Source organism: Eupeodes corollae, chromosome 3 (genome assembly GCF_945859685.1).
Source record: "Eupeodes corollae chromosome 3, idEupCoro1.1, whole genome shotgun sequence".
NCBI lineage: Eukaryota > Metazoa > Arthropoda > Insecta > Diptera > Syrphidae > Eupeodes > Eupeodes corollae.
The window spans coordinates 117,311,502-117,333,872 of NC_079149.1; the positions used below are offsets into that span (position 1 = coordinate 117,311,502).

The 22,371-nt window shown below is 30.7% G+C and overlaps 4 protein-coding genes and 1 pseudogene across 6 annotated transcripts; 1 reads left to right on the top strand and 4 right to left on the bottom strand.

The window, feature by feature from the left end:
• Window positions 1-651: 651 nt before the first annotated feature.
• LOC129950758 (intraflagellar transport protein 80 homolog) lies at window positions 652-3,506 on the bottom strand. Its single transcript, XM_056062678.1, has 6 exons — window positions 3,033-3,506; window positions 2,056-2,663; window positions 1,830-1,999; window positions 1,419-1,770; window positions 1,061-1,352; window positions 652-992 (listed from the first exon to the last, which is right to left on the bottom strand). Exons 1-6 carry the CDS (start codon window positions 3,504-3,506, stop codon window positions 690-692), a joined length of 2,199 nt encoding a protein of 732 aa, XP_055918653.1. The 3' UTR covers window positions 652-689.
• A 1,917-nt stretch (window positions 3,507-5,423) lies between these two features.
• LOC129952156 (glyoxylate reductase/hydroxypyruvate reductase-like) lies at window positions 5,424-8,180 on the top strand. Its single transcript, XM_056064612.1, has 4 exons — window positions 5,424-5,927; window positions 7,283-7,614; window positions 7,682-7,807; window positions 7,870-8,180. The coding sequence occupies exons 1-4, from the start codon at window positions 5,533-5,535 to the stop codon at window positions 7,986-7,988; spliced, it is 972 nt and encodes a 323-aa protein (XP_055920587.1). The 5' UTR covers window positions 5,424-5,532; the 3' UTR covers window positions 7,989-8,180.
• Window positions 8,181-8,286: 106 nt separating this feature from the next.
• Window positions 8,287-11,905, bottom strand: LOC129952154 (glyoxylate reductase/hydroxypyruvate reductase-like). Its single transcript, XM_056064608.1, has 5 exons — window positions 11,756-11,905; window positions 9,160-9,578; window positions 8,765-9,096; window positions 8,581-8,706; window positions 8,287-8,497 (listed from the first exon to the last, which is right to left on the bottom strand). The coding sequence occupies exons 1-5, from the start codon at window positions 11,762-11,764 to the stop codon at window positions 8,373-8,375; spliced, it is 1,011 nt and encodes a 336-aa protein (XP_055920583.1). The 5' UTR covers window positions 11,765-11,905; the 3' UTR covers window positions 8,287-8,372.
• A 154-nt stretch (window positions 11,906-12,059) lies between these two features.
• Window positions 12,060-14,313, bottom strand: LOC129950759 (glyoxylate/hydroxypyruvate reductase B-like; annotated as a pseudogene).
• Window positions 14,314-15,874: 1,561 nt separating this feature from the next.
• Window positions 15,875-22,371, bottom strand: LOC129952155 (glyoxylate reductase/hydroxypyruvate reductase-like). 3 transcript variants are annotated; one of them, XM_056064610.1, is made up of 5 exons: window positions 22,215-22,371; window positions 16,821-17,258; window positions 16,432-16,763; window positions 16,235-16,360; window positions 15,875-16,173 (listed from the first exon to the last, which is right to left on the bottom strand). In XM_056064610.1, exons 2-5 carry the CDS (start codon window positions 17,237-17,239, stop codon window positions 16,055-16,057), a joined length of 996 nt encoding a protein of 331 aa, XP_055920585.1. In that variant the 5' UTR covers window positions 17,240-17,258; window positions 22,215-22,371; the 3' UTR covers window positions 15,875-16,054. The 3 variants fall into 3 exon arrangements, with proteins under 3 accessions (XP_055920585.1, XP_055920584.1, XP_055920586.1); XM_056064609.1 differs by lacking the exon at window positions 22,215-22,371 and adding an exon at window positions 17,543-17,690; XM_056064611.1 differs by lacking the exon at window positions 22,215-22,371 and adding an exon at window positions 17,322-17,447.

Genomic DNA, 22,371 nt, shown 5'->3' on the forward strand with positions numbered 1-22,371 from the left:
GAACAATTTCATGTAAAAAAATTTATTTTTGTGTCTGCCATTTTGCAAATGCCGCTTTTAATTAACCTATTTATTAATTTGTTACTATTTCTTATTTCTTTAACAACTTTCCGTAACAATTTAATTAATTTAAATTCATAATTTTACGCCTGATTTTGCAAATAAGATTGTTTTTATTTTAGGAATGGAATGTTTATATGCTAGAAAATGACAAATTTTTAAATCTCTAGGAATGGCAATTGTAAATCAAAACGTATGCATTACTGCGAAATCTGCTCATTTTTCAAAATCCTGCTTCTTTTCCAAATAATTTTTTTCTGGTTCTGTGCCATTTCTGAAAATGGCACCAGACAAGCGTCTGGTTTTAAACTTAAATGAACATTGAAGAAATTAAAAATGTTTTCAAATTAAGATGCCTAATAGTTAACATATGACAAAAAAAATGTATTTGAATATTTTGTCGATACCGAAATATGTATAAATATAAGTCGAAAATCAATTTTTAGAAGTAATTTTTTGGATTTTTTCTAAAAAATATTAAAATAAAATTAGTGGTCTAAGACGGTTTTTTCTGTTTTTTATAGAAATTCAGAAAAACCTTATAACGTTGTTAAAATCAGAAAGTTTATCATCATCTTGCAAAAAAAAATGTTTTAAGAAATATTATAATTATATTGCTTGAGAATAGCTTATACATAAATATTTTTATCAATTTCACTCTCGGTCTTCTTTGATATTTTCAAAAATAACTCATCAAATTCAGGTTTTCCCAAGGCCTCCAAATATTTTCTCCTCTGTTCTATCACAATGTCAACGTCAACTGCATTCTTCTCAGCAATTTCTAGTGCTCTTCGCCAATTATGCATTCGAAGGCACAACAATATTGCTTCATGAAATCTTTTACCATGAACAAGTATCGTTTCGGCTTCGATCAGACGTCCAAGCATTAGTGAGTTTTCAGCCATTTGTTCGGCACTTGATGGTGGGAGATCCTTAATACAATAACAAATAGAAAAATATCGATTAAATCATTAAAAGATTTGAAAATATTTTAACACACCTTAATGTAATGAAGATAAGATACTTTATCTACTTGTAAAGCAGCTGAATACGCTTCTTCACTTATTGAGAGCTGATTTTTTTTTGTTGCTATCGCTGCCAAAGTTGCCCACAATATTGTACTCTGTGCCAATCGACATATTTTCAATCCCTGTTGCCATTGACCGTCCATAAGAGTACGATGCAGAATTTCACAATAAATATTGACATTGATTGACAAAAGTGCCCCAGACGAACAGAATGAAATTATGGCATCCTCAAAAGATTCGATTGTGATATTTTTACCTAATTCACTTAATTTTGAAAAAAAATTGTGCTGGATTTTTAAAAATTCAAAGCGAATATAATCAAAATCTTACGCAGAATCAATAGTTATTGTCGTTAATGCTATAATTGTGGGGTCACTTGCCCCCTCGCCAGGGCAGTACCAAATACTAAAACAAGTATCATGCAGCCCTACGAGGATATTTGTTTCACTAGCCCACTTAACCGATGTAACTTGTGTTCCAATTTTGTAAATTTCACTTTTTTGTGACAGATTTCGACTTGGAGTTATATAGAGTTCACGGTTTCCATCCAGGAACACTATGAACTGATCGTCAGTGTTACCGGCTTTACAAGCTGAAATTTCCGCAACTTGAGTTTTAGCTCGAATTGTATGAGGTTCATATTGACGTGATGCTCCCGGAATTAGATCAAACGTGTGAACAACTGTAATGAAGCTAACTTGATGAATTTCGCTTCATTATGTTGACTTCCATGAACCTTACCAGCAGTATCAGCGTTTTCCCTAATTGCTAAAACATCCAGACCAAGAGATATACACTTTGTTGTGAGCAGTGGAATTTGTGCCTGTGATCCCTGATAACGTGGACTTAAATGCAATCGTCCAGTATAATTATAGATCCATATTGAACTTGAGTCCAGAACCATAAAGTACCTGTCAATAATTACATCGATTATAAAAAAAAACTATCGATCAACAATTTTACTAACTTTTTACAAACTTCAAGCGCCCTCACATCATTTCTTCCCTCGATTATTGTCGGAGTATTGACGTATTTTTCATTAAATATCTGAATTTGATTTGAAGTCACAACAATCAAATGACCATAACCCAGAGCAAAATTTATGACTCGATCGGGGAATTCCAGAACATCCGAAGTTGAATTCGAAATATCTTGCAATAGCACTGATTTACGTCCTTTTGTTGTTGCCTTGAGATTTCTAGATCTCAATTGTTTTTCAACTATGTGTCCAACAATCAAAGATCCTGTAGATGAACCACAAGCTATTTGAGTTCCATCGGGGGACCACGATGCCCCATAGATCGAACCAATCGATGGTGAATTAAATCGAGTGCTTCCATGTGACCATCCGGATTCATTACAGAGTTTCAAACTATTGAAAGAACCCACTACAAATACATCTTTTTCAGGGTTGTAATCAATTGAGGTTATGGCGTATTCTTCAAGGGAACTTGTGAATATATTTGCTCCCTGAGAATCCCAGATTTTATAGCGAAAATCTTCACCACCTGAAGCTATTAAATCGGTCTGGCTCGACCAACTTAAGCAGAGAACAAGGCCGTCGTGTGCTCGCCACTGAAATATAAATTAACAAATGTTGAGTAATATAAACTAGTTTACAAAATCAGGCTATCGTAATTAAAACTTCTATAAAAACAAACTTGAACTTGGTCTTTCATAACTTTAAAAAAGTAAATATTTGAAGCGGACCGAATTTAAAAACTAGGTTAGGTTAGGTTAAAGTGGCTTTCCGTGATGGAGTAGGACACACTTACACCAGTTTAATGGCTCATTGTGATACCACATAAATCTTGAGGCGAATTAAGTTCCATACTAAACTTAAATACCAGTTAACTCTTTTTGGTACTTATTCGTAGGCCCACATTCTCCTCCAATACACTTAGTAGTTCAGAAGGAAAATATACCATTTCTTCTAACACTCACCCTTGTTATCTTACTATTAGCTGCCAATGGTTTAATAGAAATAAATCCTCCTTGACAAAAAACAATTGCCGTAGAATTTGGGGACCATCGAGCATAACGTATAGCTTCGTCACTTTGCACTACCGTTGACCTTAACATTCCTGATCTTGACCAAATCTTAATAATTCCATCTTCCGAAGCAGTCAGAAGACCAGCACCATCTGGACTCCAACGTCCCGAACTTATAGCAAGCGAATGAGCTGAAATATTTCTCTCCACACGAGCACTTTTATTCAAAATCACAAAACGTCCATCACTGCTCGAAATCAACAGTGTATCACTACTACTGCTTTTCGTGCTGCCACCGCCACTGCCGGTACCACGTCCTAGCAACCAATGCATATCAGTTGGTATAAAATCATCAGGTAATTTGGCCACTTCCACACTTTCACGATTCACCGAATGTGATGTGTTGTGAAGAACTCCGAGTAACATTTTAAGGGTGGTTTAGGGTTTATTTAAAGGTGAAGTTTTTGGTATAAATACGACAATAATATAAAAATAGATAACGTGTAGGAAACAACATTCAAAGATTCATTCAATTTAAGTGGCTTTTTTTAACAGAAAGCATTCAGTTTGTTTTTCGAGCTTAAAAGTTACTTTGAACTTAATATAGGGTCTTCCATTAAGAGCTTTATATCTTAAAATTTAAATAAAACAAAGTGTGTGCTTGCTAGATATCATCAAAACTTTAATTTTTTTTAAATGACTACCAATGCCATAGGTGCTTTTAGGGAAAGCAAGTTGGCTATGAACTTCATTCAAATTTCTATTGACAACCACGCCCCCCCCCACAGAAAATTCTAAAAAATTCCGCCTTTTATTAATACTATTTAAGAATATCATTAGTTCACATGTCTGCCGCTGCTTCTTCTGATGGCGTACATCCGAAATATTCAGGTTTTTAAGACTGCGTTACAAAAATCAGAGCTTATATGACCAATAGGTATTTATGACTCTGTTACTTCTTAAAGATATCATTTCACATTTACAAATATCCGTTTTTCTGGTTGTTGTTGAAAAACATATTGAATAAATGACAGCTAATTTGACGTTCCAACTACACACACACTATCAACTATCAAATTTTAAAGTCCTTATTAAAAGGCAGTTCATATAGATTTCTTAACATTTTCCATCTAAAATTGTAAGCTACAATTCAATATTTTTGTTTCTATACAGGGTCCTTCATTATTAAGTTTCAAAAGTAGAGTTACATGTTTTACCATTTAATGTAAAAAACAATATCTTTCAAATGGCCGCAGCAGGAAGATTCGAGTGAATTTATAACCATTGTTTCGTATAAATGTTAGCTGTCATCTGATAACTAAAACTTAAACACGAAATTACGTAACCACGAAACTTCTTACACAACTAAGACATAATTAAATAAGTCGTGTATTGCAGCTTGTTGGCCCATCTTGCTTCTGCAAAGCTAAAAAATCTATAAATTCAGTTCAGCCGTTAGAGTACTTTTTTTTTACTTAACCTTAATTTCCATGATGTAGACAAACCTTACAGCATCAGTAAAGCTTTCACTCTCTTCAAATGTCTACTACCATAATCATCGGTAGGTAGAGTAATGCCCAAAAAGTGGCTTCGTTTAAATTACCACTCTTGTTGTGTGTTGTAATATGTAATTTCAACGCGCCGCCGCCGGCCGTTGAATTAGTGATCTATTATCATAAATGATAGGTGTCAAATTTCAGCGATACCAACATGAAAATACAAAATGAACCAAAATTTTGACCTTGACCAATAACAGTCAAAGTTGAAAACTGTCAAAATGTTCCAATTTTAAAAAAGCATCTCAGCACTTTAGTTTTGATCAATAAAAATTTAAAGCATTTCTTTGGCTGCGAAACTTTTTTTCTAAAATAATTCGATGCTTTTATACATTTTTAGAAATTAAAACTACTACACCGAAATTGCTTAGAAAGAAACCAAAACTTATACACCTACGCTTTTCTTCAATCTTTGAACTTTTATACCTAAACAAAAAACCCCTGTCTCTGCTTTCCAGCCTCAGACAGACGGTGCCTCTAAAAATATATGAAAAATAAATAAAAAGGTTATATTTACGCCCAAATAATAAACCGATACACGTTTCACAGCTGACTCGCCGCATTTTCGTTGTTGTCTGACAATCTCTCAATGTTCATGAATTTTTCAATTTATACTCCTATAAACGTCAAAGTATCAAAAATAGTTCGAAAGAGACAAATAAGAGAAATGTATAAAAGCTAAATTTAAAGCTAATTCTCCCAAACTATACGACGAAGAGTACAATTCAGCTTTTATTTTCCTTCACATCACATTTTTTAATTATCCCCAAATATTTTCTCCACCTAAATAAAATTTATTTAGTTCTGACTTCTGTCCCGTTTTCGAGTGTTGTTCTGCCAAAGACCACGCAGCTGTTTTGTTTTTCTAGTACTCTTTTTTTTTAAGATCTCTATAAATGACAAGTCGACTGTTTAAAGTACTAGTCACACATCCGGAAGTACCTAAGCAAGTGCTTGACACTCTAAAACAAAAATGTGAAGTAATTGTTTGCAAAAATGTTCCGCCTTTGAAATCAGAAGTTTTGGAAAAGATTCAAGGAGCCGATGCAATTCTTTGGGCACACTATCAGCCTTTAAATGGTGAAATTCTTGATGCAGCCGGAAGTCAACTGAAGGCAGTATCAACAATGTCATCGGGCATTGATTATGTTGACATCGCCGAGTTCAAGAAACGCCAAATGCCATTGGGGCATACGCCAAGGGCAGTAAACAATTCAGTTGCTGACATTGCTATTGGACTAATGATATCAGCCGGGAGATTGTTTCATGAAGGAAGACGCATGATAGAAACGTAAGTACCTTCTATAATTATGCATTCTCATATAGCACATTAAATTCGTCTGAAGAGAGTTGAAGAAAAAAAGAACTTTTGTTTTTATCTTCTTTTTTTTTTAATGGAATGTGAGAGAGTGATTAAAGAGAGTGATTTAAATGTCTGTTTGACGTTTGATTGTGTTACATTCTCTAAATCGTTTACTCAGCTCTTTTTTTATTAAAAGAATTGCCAGTTTAGGAGAAATAACGTATTTTTTAATTGTGTTTTAACTGTCAGAATTTCGTGATAAATATTGAAATCACAATTTCCGACTAGAAATTTTTGGTGAATTTCTTTTTAGTTTAAGGTTGAGGCAACCGTTTAGTTGTTAACGTAAAAAAGGTTTGAATTTAATTTTTCTACAAAACTACTTAAAAGTTGACAACAATATTTAATAAAATAAAATACGTTTGATTGTTATACCTTGTTTTGTTCGTAAAAATAATTTACCAATTTTAAAAAGCATTTTTTGAAGGTTTTATTTCTCTTACAAAATATCCAAATGGATGTTATAAGTGCTATCATATTTGAGATTAATACGTTCATCTTTTCTCGAAATATTTAAATCAAACATCAATTTTACCAATTTTGGGTAGTATATATATATTATTATATTTTTATATAAGATTATGTTTACTAAAAAAATAATAAATGCTAAAAACGAAATAGTTTCTATACTATAAAATTATTTCGAAAACAAATATTCATAAACTTTTAGTAGTGTTTTAAGGTTTTTTTATTTGTTAATAAATTTGTTTCCGTGGATAAAATTATTTTGGATGTAATATCAGTTTTTGTTCGTAAAACATTCTAGGTGACAATTATTCATTGATTTATAAAAAAAATGATTTAATTGATTTAATTGGTTTTTTTAAATCATACTTATTCATTGTCACGTCACTTTATAAAATAAAATATAATTGAAGGCGATAAAGTAACTGGTTCGTGAGATATTTGGGGTACACCAAATATTTCTTTCTTTAAATTGACATATTAAAAAAACAACCTACCCAATTTTTTTGAAAATCTGTTCTACATCTTCAAACTGATGGGTTGTAAAACCATATTTATTTGAAGTCAATATCTCTGCCGGTTCTTGAAATAAGGTATTCACATCGTTAGAAAACACAGACACCTTTCTAAAGTCCTTTGAATTAGATTATAGGTGCCTTGATACTTCGAGTTATGTCAAAATTTTCAATTCTATCTAGTTTATATATTTTAATATAAATGCATTAAGTTAAAAATCTTCACGTTGGGCGCCAATTTAATGTTTAATTATAGATGTTTTAGACTTGATTGCCCTTTACAGTATTTTTTTTATTTTACAGTTCACAATGGGAAACCGATCGACATGATTGGCTAATGGGACAAGAGATAAGTGATTCTACTGTGGGTTTCTTTGGATTTGGTGGAATTGGTCAAGTTATTGCCCGAAGACTTCTATCATTTGATGTCAAGAAAATCATCTACAACACACGAACTAAAAAGCCAAATGAAGCTGATTTCAATGCAAGTCATGTGGCATTCGATCAATTACTAAGTGATAGTGATTTTATAATTGTTGCAAGTCCTCTAACTCCTGAAACTAAGGGAATTTTCAACGCAGAAGCTTTTGCTAAGATGAAACCGAATTGTGTTTTTGTAAATGTTGCTCGAGGACGTGGGTGAAATTTTTAATTTTTTTAATGATGATAAATTGTTTCAATAATTAATTTTCTGTCTTAAAGAAATTGTTGATCAACATGCACTTTATAATGCATTGAAGAAGAGGCAAATATTTGCTGCAGGATTGGATGTTACAACACCAGAACCATTGCCAAGTGATGATCCACTTTTGAGTGTACCAAATTGCAGTATGTTGTTTTTCTTATATGTTTAAATAATGTTTTATTTTTAAGAACATTTGTTTTTCTAGTTATTCTTCCTCATGTTGGAACATCGACAGCACAGACGACAATCAAAATGGGAAATATTGCTGTGCAGAATATATTGAATGCCCTTGAAGGGAAGCCCATGGTTGCTCCAGCTTATTAACTATTGAATTACATATTTTTATCTATGAATGTTATATTTTTGTATAGAAATTGAATTGTTTTGATTTTTTATATTAATATTTTTAAATATTACAACAAGTTATATATTTGAATGAACATGTGATTTTTTAAAATTAAATTTGTTCATATAATTTTGTATGAAATAAAAAAAGATTTAAGTGCGAATTTTGAAGTATTTTTTTTTTGTTTCAAAAATATATTTAAATGTTCAAAACTTGTCCTTTAAAACTCGTAATTATTTTTTTTTTTTTGTATTTTGAAATGAAAAAGCTTTGATCTTGATAGTTTCGTGTTTATTTCGGTAACAATTTCTTGTTTTATTAAAAAACGAATTAAACAATGCTAAAATTAGTTCTTAAATAGCTCAGGGTTGATAAACTGGTGAAAACATAGGTTCTCCAGCTAATCCACGAAGAACATTGTGTGCTGCAATAACGCCCATGTCACCTCGGGTTCTTGCTGTGGCAGATCCCAAATGTGGTACAAGCACTAAAAATTAGCAAAGAATAAACATTTTAGCACAAAATGTTTCCAATATAAGCAAAAACCATAAAAAAAATACGTAAACTTACCGCAATTTGGAAGACTCAACAGAGGATCATCTGCTGGCAATGGTTCTGGTGTCATAACATCAAGACCAGCCGAAAATATCTTATTTGATTTCAAAGCATTGTAAAGAGCTTTTTGGTCAATGATTTCTAAAAAAACAATAATTTGAAAAAAAATATTGTTTTCTTGTAAAAAAATAACACTTACGTCCCCTGCCGACATTAATTAGAACCGCATTGGACTTCATTTTATTAAATGCACTCTCGTTGAATTTTTCCTTTGTTTCAGCTGTCAATGGACAAACAATGAAAAGGATATCACTCTGTTCCAGCAATTGATCAAACGTGACATGTTTTGCTTTGTATTCTTCTTCATTGGGGGAAACTTTTCGAGTGTGGTAAATAATTCTGCCAATTTCAAATCCTTCCAAACGATCAGCAATTTTCTGAGCAATATTACCAAATCCAAAGAAACCAACTTTAGCATCTCGAATCTCTTGGCCCAACATCCACTGAAGACTGTCACTATTCCATGTTGACCTATGATATGGAATATTTATTAATTTTAAGTCGATATTATAATTTTGGTTTCGCCCGACTTACGATTCAATCGATCTTCGGCCTTCATGAAAACGTCTGGAAGCTGAAATCATCAAACCTATTGCCAATTCAGCAACAGCAATACCCAACACTTCTGGAGTATTGCCAAATGGAATTTTCCTACGTTTGATTTCTTCAAGATCTACAAAATCATAACCTGCTGACATTGTTGAAATAGCTTTGACTTGAGGTCCGGCAGCATCAAGGATTTCAGCATTCAATGGATGATGACCAGCCCACAGAAACGCGTCCATACCTTTACATTTTTCCAAAATGTCCGACCGCACCGGTGGAATATTTTGTAAAATTGTTACTTGACATTTTTGGTTTAAAATATCAAGAGCCTCTTCGCCAACTTCAGGATGGGTAACAAGAACCTTTGGCTTGCCCTTAAGTTTTGACAAAATACTATCAGGGAGTTTCTAATGCGAACAAAAAATATAAGCAAATCAAATATTTAAGAAATATGTACCTAGATAAAAAAGATAATTCTATAAAATGTTATAAACTTTTATTGCTTTTATGTTATAATTTTTGAAACCCTGTTCGTACATACATATTTATTTTATCTTTTGAGAATAGATACTTGAGTATTTTTCGGATTTTTTATCGCTAAACCTCTTAAAGCAAACTCGTATCTATAATAAATTAACAAATTTCGAATAAAATTGAAGACTAAATCTTATCTTTAACAATCTAATTTCAAAAAATAATAATATTGTCTTTCTCGTTTGTCTTCGTTTGCCTAGAAACAGATTGAGATTCAGTTTGTATATATTGTATATTTAAAATATATCTACAAATTCCTAACTTAATCTTTTTGTTTTATTACAAAAAAAAATTCAAAAAGAATTAAGAATTAAATTTAATACGTACGAGTAGGAGGGTATTTTTTCGATCTGAATTTTTTCTTGTTTAAAAGAAGCCATTCTAAAAATAATATAGTGAATGTCCTTACCGATTATAAAATATTTTCAATCTTTTAAATGAAACTTTTGAACTTTGACATTGGGCAGCAGTCACGTTATTGAAGCAACTTATGTCAGTTTTGCTGTTATTTGATGTGGCGTAATTAACTTTCCGATCAGTGGAAAAATAATGAAAACCCATATATTCCCAATGACAGCAACTAGTATAGAAAGTTGGTGCTCAAATGCAAAAAAAACCTTGTGTGTGTCAAATAAGAGTGAAAATCATTTTACTGAAAAGTCAACCATCGCTTTCAAAGCGTTTTCGTATGGTATGATAAAACTTACATAAAGGTACAATTATAACTTTATAACCAACATATTCCATTACAAAGATGGGAAATATAGACTGACATTTCGGTTTGCGTTTACAAGCATCAGGCGACTATTATTATAGATTTATTTTGTCAATAAATTCCTTATTATTCCTTATTTCAATAAATCAAAGTAATAAAGAAATATAGACTATAAAAATAAACACGAAAATGTTGTGTTTCCTTTATGGATTTGAAAGAATTTAAGCCATTTGAACAATAATTGAAATATAATAATTAATTATATATAATAATAATTGAAATAGACAGTGTTTTTTCGGTTTTATAGAAATTGTAATTTAAAACAAAATAAAATTTTCAATCAGATTGTGAGTGACTACAACAGAATAAAAATAATTTCTATATTTTCGGTTAGTTTTCTTTTATATTTTTGTGTACATCAAATACAAAAAAATGTATCTTACTGCTTCCAGAAACATTCTTCAGATTAAAAAGTTATTGCAAGCCTAAAATGTGGATTAAAAATATTATTTTATGACATTAGGTTTTAAATTGCTTTACATAAGAAAAAAAAACGATTTTAAACAATTTTGAATTGATCATAAATGTAATAAATTGTGACCTCACATTTTCCATTATGATTTTCTAAACACAACCTTGATACAATTTTCAGGAGTGAATTTGAGAAATTCAATGTTTATTTCTGTTAAGTATTGAAATACTGTTTTTATTAACTAAACTATAAATTCATTTGCTTCCAAAAAAACTACAGCTTGAAACGATGTTTCAGCTGTTAAAACTTTCTATTAATTCTATTTGTTGTTGTTTTGTACATATATTCATGAACATAATGTTTAAATTACAATTACTAGTATGTTTGTAAACAAACAAATTTTGATGGGTAAAACATGCGAAGGTTTCTAATCGTTTCAGTATTTTTCAAATATCAATCTCAATAGAAAGATAATTTGCTAAATAAAAATAATTTTAATTGTATAAATAATAATCAGTTTTTAGTTTTTAAAGAGATATTCAAAAATTTTCCAAAATTGTAACGTTTGTAAAATAATTTGTTTTATGTTATTAAGAACTATCTACTCAAATAAATAAAAAGCTTCTCAGTTTAATAAATAATTCCTAGCAAAATGTTCAGATTCCAACCGCAGAACGAAAAAGTACGAACAAAATTCCTAAGATAATACTTCAACTTCACAATCAATTATTATACAATATCGTACTATTTGTATTGGCATTCCCACAACAAATCTAATTAATTTATAATAAATACAATAAATAATTATTCTAATTGTTTTTTTGTTCACTTTAATTAAAAAAGAAAAGATAAAACAAACTCACTCTGCTCATAATTTATCGAAGTGTAAGTAGTTAGTGTCAAAATCACAAAATAAATTCGATCACAGAGTTCCGCTTTGATTGAAAGCTGAAGCTAAACTGAATTGCAACATGATTGAGAAAATTAAATAATAAGTTTTTTAGATGAAAGCTTTTTTTCAACAAGTTGTTTGCTTTTAGAATTGGTTTCGTTTTATCAATTCAACACATTTTCTCTGTTTTGTTTTGGTCGAACCGGCTCGATTGTTAGGAAAAAAGTATAAACATTTTTTTTTCGAAAATATGACGTTTACTTTAACTACTTAAAACAGACATGCAGTCATTTAATATTTTTCAGAATATAAATAAGATAGTAATTTTGTAGTAAATGTAAACCAATATTTTATAAGCTAAATAACTTTGCGGGTATATACTTAAACATATTATTTTATTGATAAACTAATAAAAAAATATATAATCTCAACTGATAAAAAAGTTTTATTTGTCTTTGCTGAGTGTTTAAGTGATTCCAGTTGCAGATGTTTATCAAAATTCTTGAGTATAGTAAATATAAAGCTTAATACATTTTATAAACAAAATTTAATATCTTCGGTTAATAGTTTGTAGCATTTTGTTTATGACAGAGCAACTTCCAGAATTTTTATTAGAAGAAATTACGCTTGAAGTGTTTTTGAAAAAAAAAATCACAGGAAAACTATACAATTTTTGAAAAAAAGAATGGAACGAAGAAAACTCAGAAGGTTGTAGGTACTTCATTTATGCCACAATGCTTACTTTTTGATTTAATTATTTGTGTATTTATTTAATTAATTCTTTTTGGTTTTCCGGCCTAGTCCCTGTCATTTCTGGCCATTCAAACCAGAAACAATTGTTTGGGGCAATTTCGGGTATCTGACGTAATCTTTGTAGTTTAACTCCAAATGTTTATAACTTTATATTTTGTATTTTTCATTGAAACCCTTTTCAACTTACTTATGTGCGGCACAATGTCAAAAGTGTGCCTGATGCAGATTGATGATGATCTAATCTAGTATAATCTAATCAAATTGCTTTGTTTTTAGATTTTATTCACACATTTTATTTTCGTGGATTTGAAAATTGTTTGGTCGTAGTTTAGGGTTTGAGATAGTTTAAATAAACAATAAACATAAATAAAAAAAAAACACTATGGCGGTCTGCAGCAATAATTCTTTTGTAAACAGCATTTCGGAAGCTTATGTTGCTAATTTGAATCCCAACTATAATCGATGTAATCGAAACGGCTTGCCTATAATAACCTTAACACTTCACAGGTAGGTACTGATGCGTCTATGGAGACATGTAGAAATTCTCTAAGAAAAATAACATAACGAAATATACATTTCAAATCAGAAAAGATAATAATAAAACAAAAATTAAATGATTCTGACTATTTTCACAATTTGTATTCAATAAGCTCGTGAAAGCATTGGTTCACCTGCAAGAGCATTCAAAATGTTTTGTGCTGCCACAATAGCCATTTTAGTGAATGTTCTTTCGGTTGTTGTACCCAAATGAGGCGTGATAACTGAAAAAGAAAATCGTTACATATTATTTTTGTAAATGCGTTTTAAGTTAAAGAGTTATAATTTTTACCACAATTAGGAAGACTCAGAAGTAGATCATTTGAAGCCAGTGGTTCAGGGTTTGTTACATCTAAACCAGCTGCAAAGATCCTTTTTGCTTTCAAAGCATCGTAAAGAGCTTTTTGGTCAATTATTTCTGTTAAAAATACTCACGCCCTCTTGATATATTCACCAGAACTGCATTAGACTTCATTTTACTAAACGCGGTTGCATTGCATTTTTCACAAGTTTCGTTGGTCAAGGGACAAGCTATTACAAGGAAGCCACTTTCTCGCAGAAGTTCATCGAATGTCACATATTTTGCTTTATACAAAACTGCTTTTTTTGATTGATTTCGAGAATGGTATAGAAAGCTGTCGACTTTTAAGAATCTTAAACGATCATCAATCGCTTGAGCTATGTTACCAAATCCAAAAAATCCAACTTTTGATCCTCGAATTTCTTGGCCTAATAATCATCGAAGGCTATGACTAATCCATATTGACCTATGAATACATTTAGATTATATTAAGATACATTGTCTTGTTAAAGATCCAGTCCCAAACTTTTCAATAGAACATTTTCCCTCATGAAAACGTCTGCCTGCTGCAATCATCAATCCAATAGCAACTTCAGCAACAGCTCTATCCTGTACGCCCAATGTTGTTCGAAGAAGAATATTTCTTTACGAGTAGCTCTTCAATGTCGACAAAACCAAATCCTATAGACATTGTTGAAATACATCGAAGCTGTGGTCCAACTGCATTAAGGAACTCCTTACCGATACGAGTACAGCGTCCTCTCCAAAATATCGCATCGACAGCTTTGCCTTTTTGAAAAATGTATTCTTCTTCTAGTAGAAGGTTTAAAGCTACATTTGGTAGTTCAGGGTGTGTTATGAGAACTCTAGTTTACTTTTTTAGACTGTTAAGAGATAAAGCTGGTATTGCACTTTGATTTATTCATCTGGAAAGACATCACAAAGAATTTTTGTTCTTAATCTAGTCATACTTTTTTTGTAAACAAAATAAAAGCTTGTTCAATAAGAGGTCTCATTTTAAAATAAAAAAGCCATATAGACCGGTTTTACTGTTTCCAATAACTTTCTTTTACTGAACTTACGTTTAACTCTAAAACAATTAATTAATTATTGTGGGTTATTTATGTCTGGCGTATGAAACTTAACTGATCAAAAAAGTTCCTTAACTTATGGATGATAGTTCTAAAGATGAAACACTTAAAATAACTTAATAAATTATAACTACCTAAATAAGTTCATATTTTAATTTATGAACGTTTTAAAATTCCTACTACACTTATTTATTTAGCATACATGAGATGTTATTTATGCTTATAAATAAACATGGTGCTTGAACTCTTTTTCTAATTCAATCTGCAAAGTTAGAAGATACATTTATTAAGCTTCAGAATACCTTTAATCTGTAATAGAATATTTTATTAATATATGTAGATAAGTAATATGACATACAATTGAAAGATATGGTAAGATAAATATTGATAGTTTGTATCCTTTCAATTTTTCAATTAAGATAAATAATGATTTTTATGGAAAAATTACCATTCTAGTCAAATTATTCAAATAATTTAAAGAGCACGTTACATTTTTTTTCAAAAAATTTAAATCATTTAATAAAGAAAATATATGAATAATTTTTTTAAAATAATGATACGTTAAAATTTTAACTAGAATTTCCTTGGCTTAATTATATGACCACAACTGTACCTAGATACTTGTGTTTTTCATCATTTTATTTTATTGATAACTTAATTAAAATATTCCTAATCATTATAGATAAAGAGATTTATTTGTTTTTTGGGTTAAAGTGTTCTTAGAGGCAGATTCTTTATCAATAACTTGACTTTAGCTATTACGCCAATGAATTGCTACTGTGAAGTTATTTATTTTGTTTATAACAGAGCCTTATTTATTCAAGACCAAATTTCTTAACTTCATTTAAATAATTTTGTTTCATTGAAATTTTATTTACGGAATTTATTTCAGCACCCTTCAGCAAAGTTTTGAAAAAAGAATATTTTGAGCTTTTCAAATACCAATACCAAATGCCTGCCGTATCTTAAATTTAAATTTTTTACGGCGCATAAATTCGGTGAAAATTGACCGAGGGCATGCGGAACAAAAATTCTAATGTGGTCACATTACCCCCATATATGAAATGCGTTCGAATCGCTAGTGTTAAATTTCTGATTGTGGAATTGACCACCATTTTGTTAAAAATTAGTTATCATTTAACTCAGGCCAAACAACAATTTATAGCGCTCGCGTTAACAGTGGTCAGTTATGGCTTAGCTGTCGTTCTTGAGGAAATTTAAACCGATAACACCCACATCACGAACCTAGAATACTAATAGTTGTATGGCAAGTTTCAAACTAATGCTTCAGATTCCCAAAACCCATTCACAAAACACGTTGTTTTTGTTCGTATAGATTCAGCTTAATTGAATGTTCATTAATTTGCAAAAACAGAATGAGTAAATGATAGACAGTTTGACAGAAGTATGCATATTCAATAATATATATGATCGCTATCAACTGTCAAAATCTTTCAACAAAATCACATGAAATATTTGTTGTAAATTTCTCTAACGGTAAAAATCTTATACAAATACAAACAGTTTTCATATAGCTTCTAAAACCAATAAAAAAGAATCATGTGTTCCTTTTATTAATGTTATAATTTTAATAGGCTGGTGAAATCATTGGTTCACCAGCAAGAGCTTTCAAAATGTTTTGAGCTGTCACAATAGCCATTTCTGTGCGTGTCCTTTCTGTTGTTGCGCCCAAATGAGGAATGATTACTTCAAAAAATAAAGACATTTTGTATGTATCGAACTTATCAAAAAATTACTTAATTCTTACCACAATTAGGAAGACTCAGAAGTGGATCGTCTGAAGGTAATGGTTCTGGGTTCATAACATCTAATCCAGCAGCAAAGATCTTATTAGTTTTCAAAGCATTGTAAAGAGCCTTTTGGTCAATTATTTCTGTAAAATAAGTACAAAACATTTCTGTAAGATGTTCAAGGTATTCAAAGATTCTGTCTTGTTTTACTCACGTCCTCTTGATATATTCACTAGAACTGCATTGGACTTCATTTTATCAAATGCTCTAGCATTGAATTTTTCCCGAGTTTCATTGGTTAAAGGGCAAGCTATTATAAGAAAATCACTTTCCTCCAACAGTTCATCGAATGTCCTATATTTGGCATCATATAAATCAGCTTTATCCGATTGATTTCGAGAATGGTATAAAAAGGTGTCAACTTTGAAGAACTTTAAACGACCAGCAATTGCTTGGGCTATGTTACCAAATCCAAAAAATCCAATTTTTGACCCTCGAATTTCTTGGCCCAATAACCATCGAAGGCTATGACTATTCCATGTTGAACTATGAACAAATTTAGATATAAGAAGAATATTTATATTATTTGTTATATTCACAAACTTTTCAATCGAAGATTTTCCTTCATGAAATCGTCTAGCAGCTGCAATCATCAATCCAATAGTTAGTTCGGCAACAGCTATATCTTGCACTCTCATTGTTGTTCCCAGCAGAATCTTTCTTCGCTTAAGTTCTTCAATGTCAACAAAATCAAATCCCGTAGACATTGTTGAAATACATCGAAGCTGAGGTCCAATTGCATCTAGGAACTCCCGACCAATGGCAGTGTAGCGTCCTCTCCAAAATATAGCATCAACCCCTTTGCCTTTTTGAAGAATTTCATCTTTTTCTGGTGGAAATTTGCTGACGATAACCAGTTCGCATTTTGAACGTAGAAGGTCTAAAGCTACATTTGGAAGTTCAGGATGTGTTATAAGAACTCTAGGCTTCTTTTGTGTGTTGTGCATTGATGAGTCTGACATTGAACTTTGATTTATTTATCTGAAAGGATAAGTTTTGTAGAATATAAAATTTGCATACAATTTTAAAATTATGTTCCAATACATTAAATACATTTTGAACAAAAATAAATATTTTTAAGATGGCAAATTGGCAACTCTGTTACTGAAATGGTCAACCTCAACAAATTGTTTGGCCTTATGCTAAGAGAAGCATTTTGATCTCAAAAAAAAGAAAATTTTTATTGTATTTTGATTTTGTGAGAAAATAATTTTGTTTTAATACATTTTCGGATTTTTTTTAGTAACTTTTTTAGTTGAACTTACATTTTATTTCACCCTGACACAAAATAAAATCAAGATCTATGGTAATTGTTGTTTATTAAAGTCTGGCGGATGGAACTTAACTGAGTTAAAGCTGTTTCACTGATGAATTTTCGTTCTTTACAGAAAAAGCTTAAAATAGCTATCATAGTTTTATGCATGAATGATGAAGAAGTCGCGACACTATTCGATAGTATATATATTTTATTATTCAATTATCTCACATCTGAAATTATTTCAAAACATACGGTGTTATGACGGTGAGATATTATGATTATTGTTATTGAATGATATTGATAATCATTAACTTCTCCTTAATTCAACTGATAAGACAAAAGATAAATGTATTTTGTTAAAGGATACTATGCTTTAGTTATATTTGATATCTAATTTTATATATCGATGGAGTATGTGGCATTATTAATTTGAAAGATATGGAAAGATAATTGTACATAGATTGATAGTATATATATTGACATTATCTTCACTAAAAGCATTATAATAAATTTTAATTTATCAGCATCACTTTTAAAATTAAAAACGGTTTAACGTACTTAAATATAGGTCAGTAAACTCTCTATCCCGTTGAAATGTTGAAATGTTAAAATACATTTATCTTTAAAATTGAACTATTTTTTGTGGAAACTGTGAAATATCTAATAATTTAAGATCCTAAAACTGTTGAATTTAAAAATATTAGCTGTACTAAAAATTTGTTTAAGAAATTAACAAAATGATTGTTTAAGTTTATTGTGCTTTAAATAATTTTTTGAAAAAGAAACTCAAGTGTCTTTTTGTTTTGTTTAAAATATGGTAATACCTTTATCCAGCAATATTAATTAACATAAAACTTATAACGTTAAAGTAATGTTAGACCTCTCGGTTATACCACGAAAAATATATTGTATAAAAGTTACATCCCTGCTTTGTATGTTAGTACGTACCTAGCGTTTTATATTCTTAAAGTTCAACTTAAAGTTCAGATGAAAAGCTTTCAAAATTTTTGTTTAGCTTTGAGAGCTTTATAGTGACATCTAGTGTTTTTTTTTTTAACCATAGAGTAGAATACGATAAGAATGAAAAGTTGATAGTGCAGAAACTATTCAATGCGAGATTCACCACACATAAGCAAAAATATTTTAAGCAAAACAGTTTATAAATTACAGGACATGTGTAGGTATACAATTTGTGCAAAGGAAAGGAATGAACCTTATTGCTTTGTTAAAATTTTTAAAATGGGCGTTGACACTTGCCTTACCAAAAGAGGCCAAGAAAAAACAATATCCAAAAAGTGTAAAAAGATTGAGGTTCCGATAAAATAGATACATAATTTTGACAAGTTTTGAAATGAAAAAGGGTACATTTAACATGATGAAAATTCCAAACAAAATTTTATGAGAATATATGTAAATACATACATATTAAAACAGAGAGCTTAGTTTCTTTTAAAAAATTATTTTAAAGTATTCAAAATATTTGTAGGTTAAAAACTAATAAATATTTAAATCAAAATATTTTTTTACTACGAGAAATGCCATTCTTGAAATGTGACATAGTCTTTTTATTATTTATTATTATTTTATTTTAAACATATTTGACAACCAAATTGATTTTAAAATAGATATTTTTTTTCAAAACAAGCAATACATACAAAAATATTCTGATAGAAAAATTACTCAGTCGTGAATATTGCAGATTCTTGATGTGCGGCTGAGAAAAAACTCTCATCAATTTAGCTTGCGGATAAACTAATGGGCATTTGTCAAATTCAATGACTACATAGAAATTTGCCGAGGAGAGAGAGAGAGAGAAATTAAAGTTATGTTTTTGAAAAACAGTTTTGTATGAAAATCAAATAAAAACTTACTTACAAAATAAAAACCAATCAAATACAAAATTTAATATATTTTGGATCTTCTACCAATCGACCTTTTTATTAAATACATAGTTTCCTGCAGCGCTATTAGGCTGAAGGAATCAAATAGCTGGTTGTCAAAACCTTATGGTCTCAGCAAAACTACGAAATTGATTCCCTCAGATATTATCTCGGTAGACACTAACTACTGCACTCCTACTTCCCATCAAGAGAAGATTGGGAGGATGACATCGTGTTGATAGGTTTCGACATAATCATCTTTACTGAAGGCTCAAAGATGGAGTGCGGAGTTGGTTCTGGGATCTTTTCTGAGTCCTTAAATGTAGCCAAATCCTTTAGGCTTCCTGACTTTGCTAGCGTTTTTCAGGCTGAACTGCTGGCAATAAGGGAGGCATGTAACATACTTAAACAAAACCCAGACCAAAACCGAAATGCGGCTATCTTTACAGACAGTCAGGCAGCTGTCAAAGCCATTTACTCGGCCACATCCTCATCTAAATTGGTCCAGCAATGTCGCGATGAGCTTGCGAGCCTGAATGTTAACCTCGGTGTCACCCTGATCTGGGTTCCGGTTCATAGTGGTATCGTGGTAAATGAACGAGCTGACGAGCTAGCCAGGCAAGGATCGGCCTTTCATAGCTCACTTGCGGAAATGGTTAATATTTCTCTTGGTGCTATGAAGGGTAAAATGTTGTCTATCTCCCAAACTGAATCAAACCGAAGGTGGAGCAATTTATCCAACTGCATTATATCTAGGAAGATATGGCCCACCTATAATAAAACCCGTACAAACGATCTTCTATGCAGGCCAAGGCAATACATAGCCAGGATTATTGCGGTTTGGACATTGGCCTATAGGAGTTCATGCAGAGAAGTTGGGTATCTCTTACAAAACCTTTTGCAGTAGTTGTAGTGACCAAAGAAAAAGTGAAAAGATAATCCATTTCCTCTGCAAATGTCCTGCTTTGGCAAACGCTTTAATGAAATACTTTGGAAAAGCATTCTTTCAAGAACTTGGTAAGGTATCTGAGACAAAGATTAGAGACCTAATCTTTTTTCTCAATGCGACAAAATGGCTCTAACATAATCGCTATGAAGCTTCTCTATAAATCTATCCCTTTCAATCAAAGGGCAAACGAGTTTTTGGTATCAAAACGGCGCAATACAGCGCTAATTGGATCTCAGGCTAGGTTGCCTTGAGATCGCCATTTCTACCTACCAACCTAACAGTCTGTTAAAATTTAAGATTTTAAAATGTAAAATAAGTTTGTTTTCAAAAAATTAAATGCCATTCTAATTCTACATTTCTCCGAAAAACTTTAATTTTTTAGATTTTGTTTTTTGAAAATCGTTACAGCTGTTTTTTTTTTAATTAATTTTGTATGTATAAAATTTTCCAATTTTTGTTTAAAAATATTTTTGGTATGCATTTATTTAGAATATTAATAAACATTTCAGATTTTATTTTTGTACAGAAAGGTTGACCCGTTGAGAAAATTTAAAAACAAAATAAAAATGCAAACAGTCAAGCTAAGAAAAAATTACTAGAGAAAGTTTTAAAAAATCTATCGGTTGGTTTTGGAGAAAATTCAAATTTTCGATGTTTGACCAACAAAGTTGGTTAAGTTTTAAGTTAAAAAAATACGCCTTACGTGAGTCTGCTTATAACCTTAATGTTCAGGTTTAAACTATTGAGGCTAGGGCTATTGAGGCTAGGATAGACACACTTACAGACGGGATCGGAGGCCGATTTTAGTTGATTTCTCTACTATCGAAATGACACGTAAATTTCAAGTCCCGAATTCAAAATAAAATTTTTCACAAATGCAAAACTTGCCTTATGCAAGTAAAAATTGAAAACGAAAATGATAAGCTTTCTCCTTTACAATTAAAAATGCATTAAAAACAAATTTTTGCAATTCTGGTTTCAACTACCATAAACTGTTTAACTAACAATTTCTCATGTAATTGTCCATATGACATCATTTTTACGATCTAATTATTTTGAAAGTATTTACCACTTGCAACAAATTCATCGTCATTCCACTGATTTGATTATTATCTGTCCATATTCACATTGAAGTTATTCTCTGATGTAATCAAATCATTGAGTAGTACAATTTTCTTCTTAATCTTCCCAAAGATCAACATAAAACCTTTTCTTGTACAAATCAAGAAATTTTTATTATTCAAGTTTAAAAAATGATTTAACTTATTCATACTTTCTGCCTTCTGGAAATTTCCTTTAAGGTTTTTTTTTGTCTACAAGGCTATTTAAAAAATTTTGAATCACCTTAAATTATACACCTCGATAGCCACCCTAAACTCCATACGCAACAATTACTTCCTTCTGTTTCGATGTTTTCATCATTTGCACTCACCCATAAAATGTTTTAATAATTGAAGTCACGAAATATGTGTTTTGGTTTTGACTTTTCTTAAGTTTCGTTAACAATAATAAACAATTGGTGGGTTTGTTAAACGTACGTTGTCGGTGCTCGTGTTGAACTTGAATTTGTTTATAATAAAAATGACAAACAAGTTAAGAGAAAATAACAATAAAAATAAAAAAAAAAACGTCAACATCAAGACAGTAAATATTTTTGTATGAAACACAACAAAAAAGACGTAATTAGTGTGTTAACCAGTGAGACCGATATCAGTTTAAACAAATGCGTGGTTAAAGTACTCATAAGTCAAGCCATAACTAACATGCGTTGGTTTTACTTAAGATAGTGAAGATGAATGTTTTCTATTTTTGTGACTTAAATTAGTATTTTGTAAGTTTTTTTCAGATACCTTTATTTTATGAGTCAATTCCCATAACAAATTTAACTAACTCAAGCCGTCCATTTTTATACGCATTTTAAAACACGTCAAATCAAACGCCTAAATACAGGTTGTGAAGTCCTAGTGAATTGATATTTGCGTAGTAAAAATGTCTCTGTAAATAAAC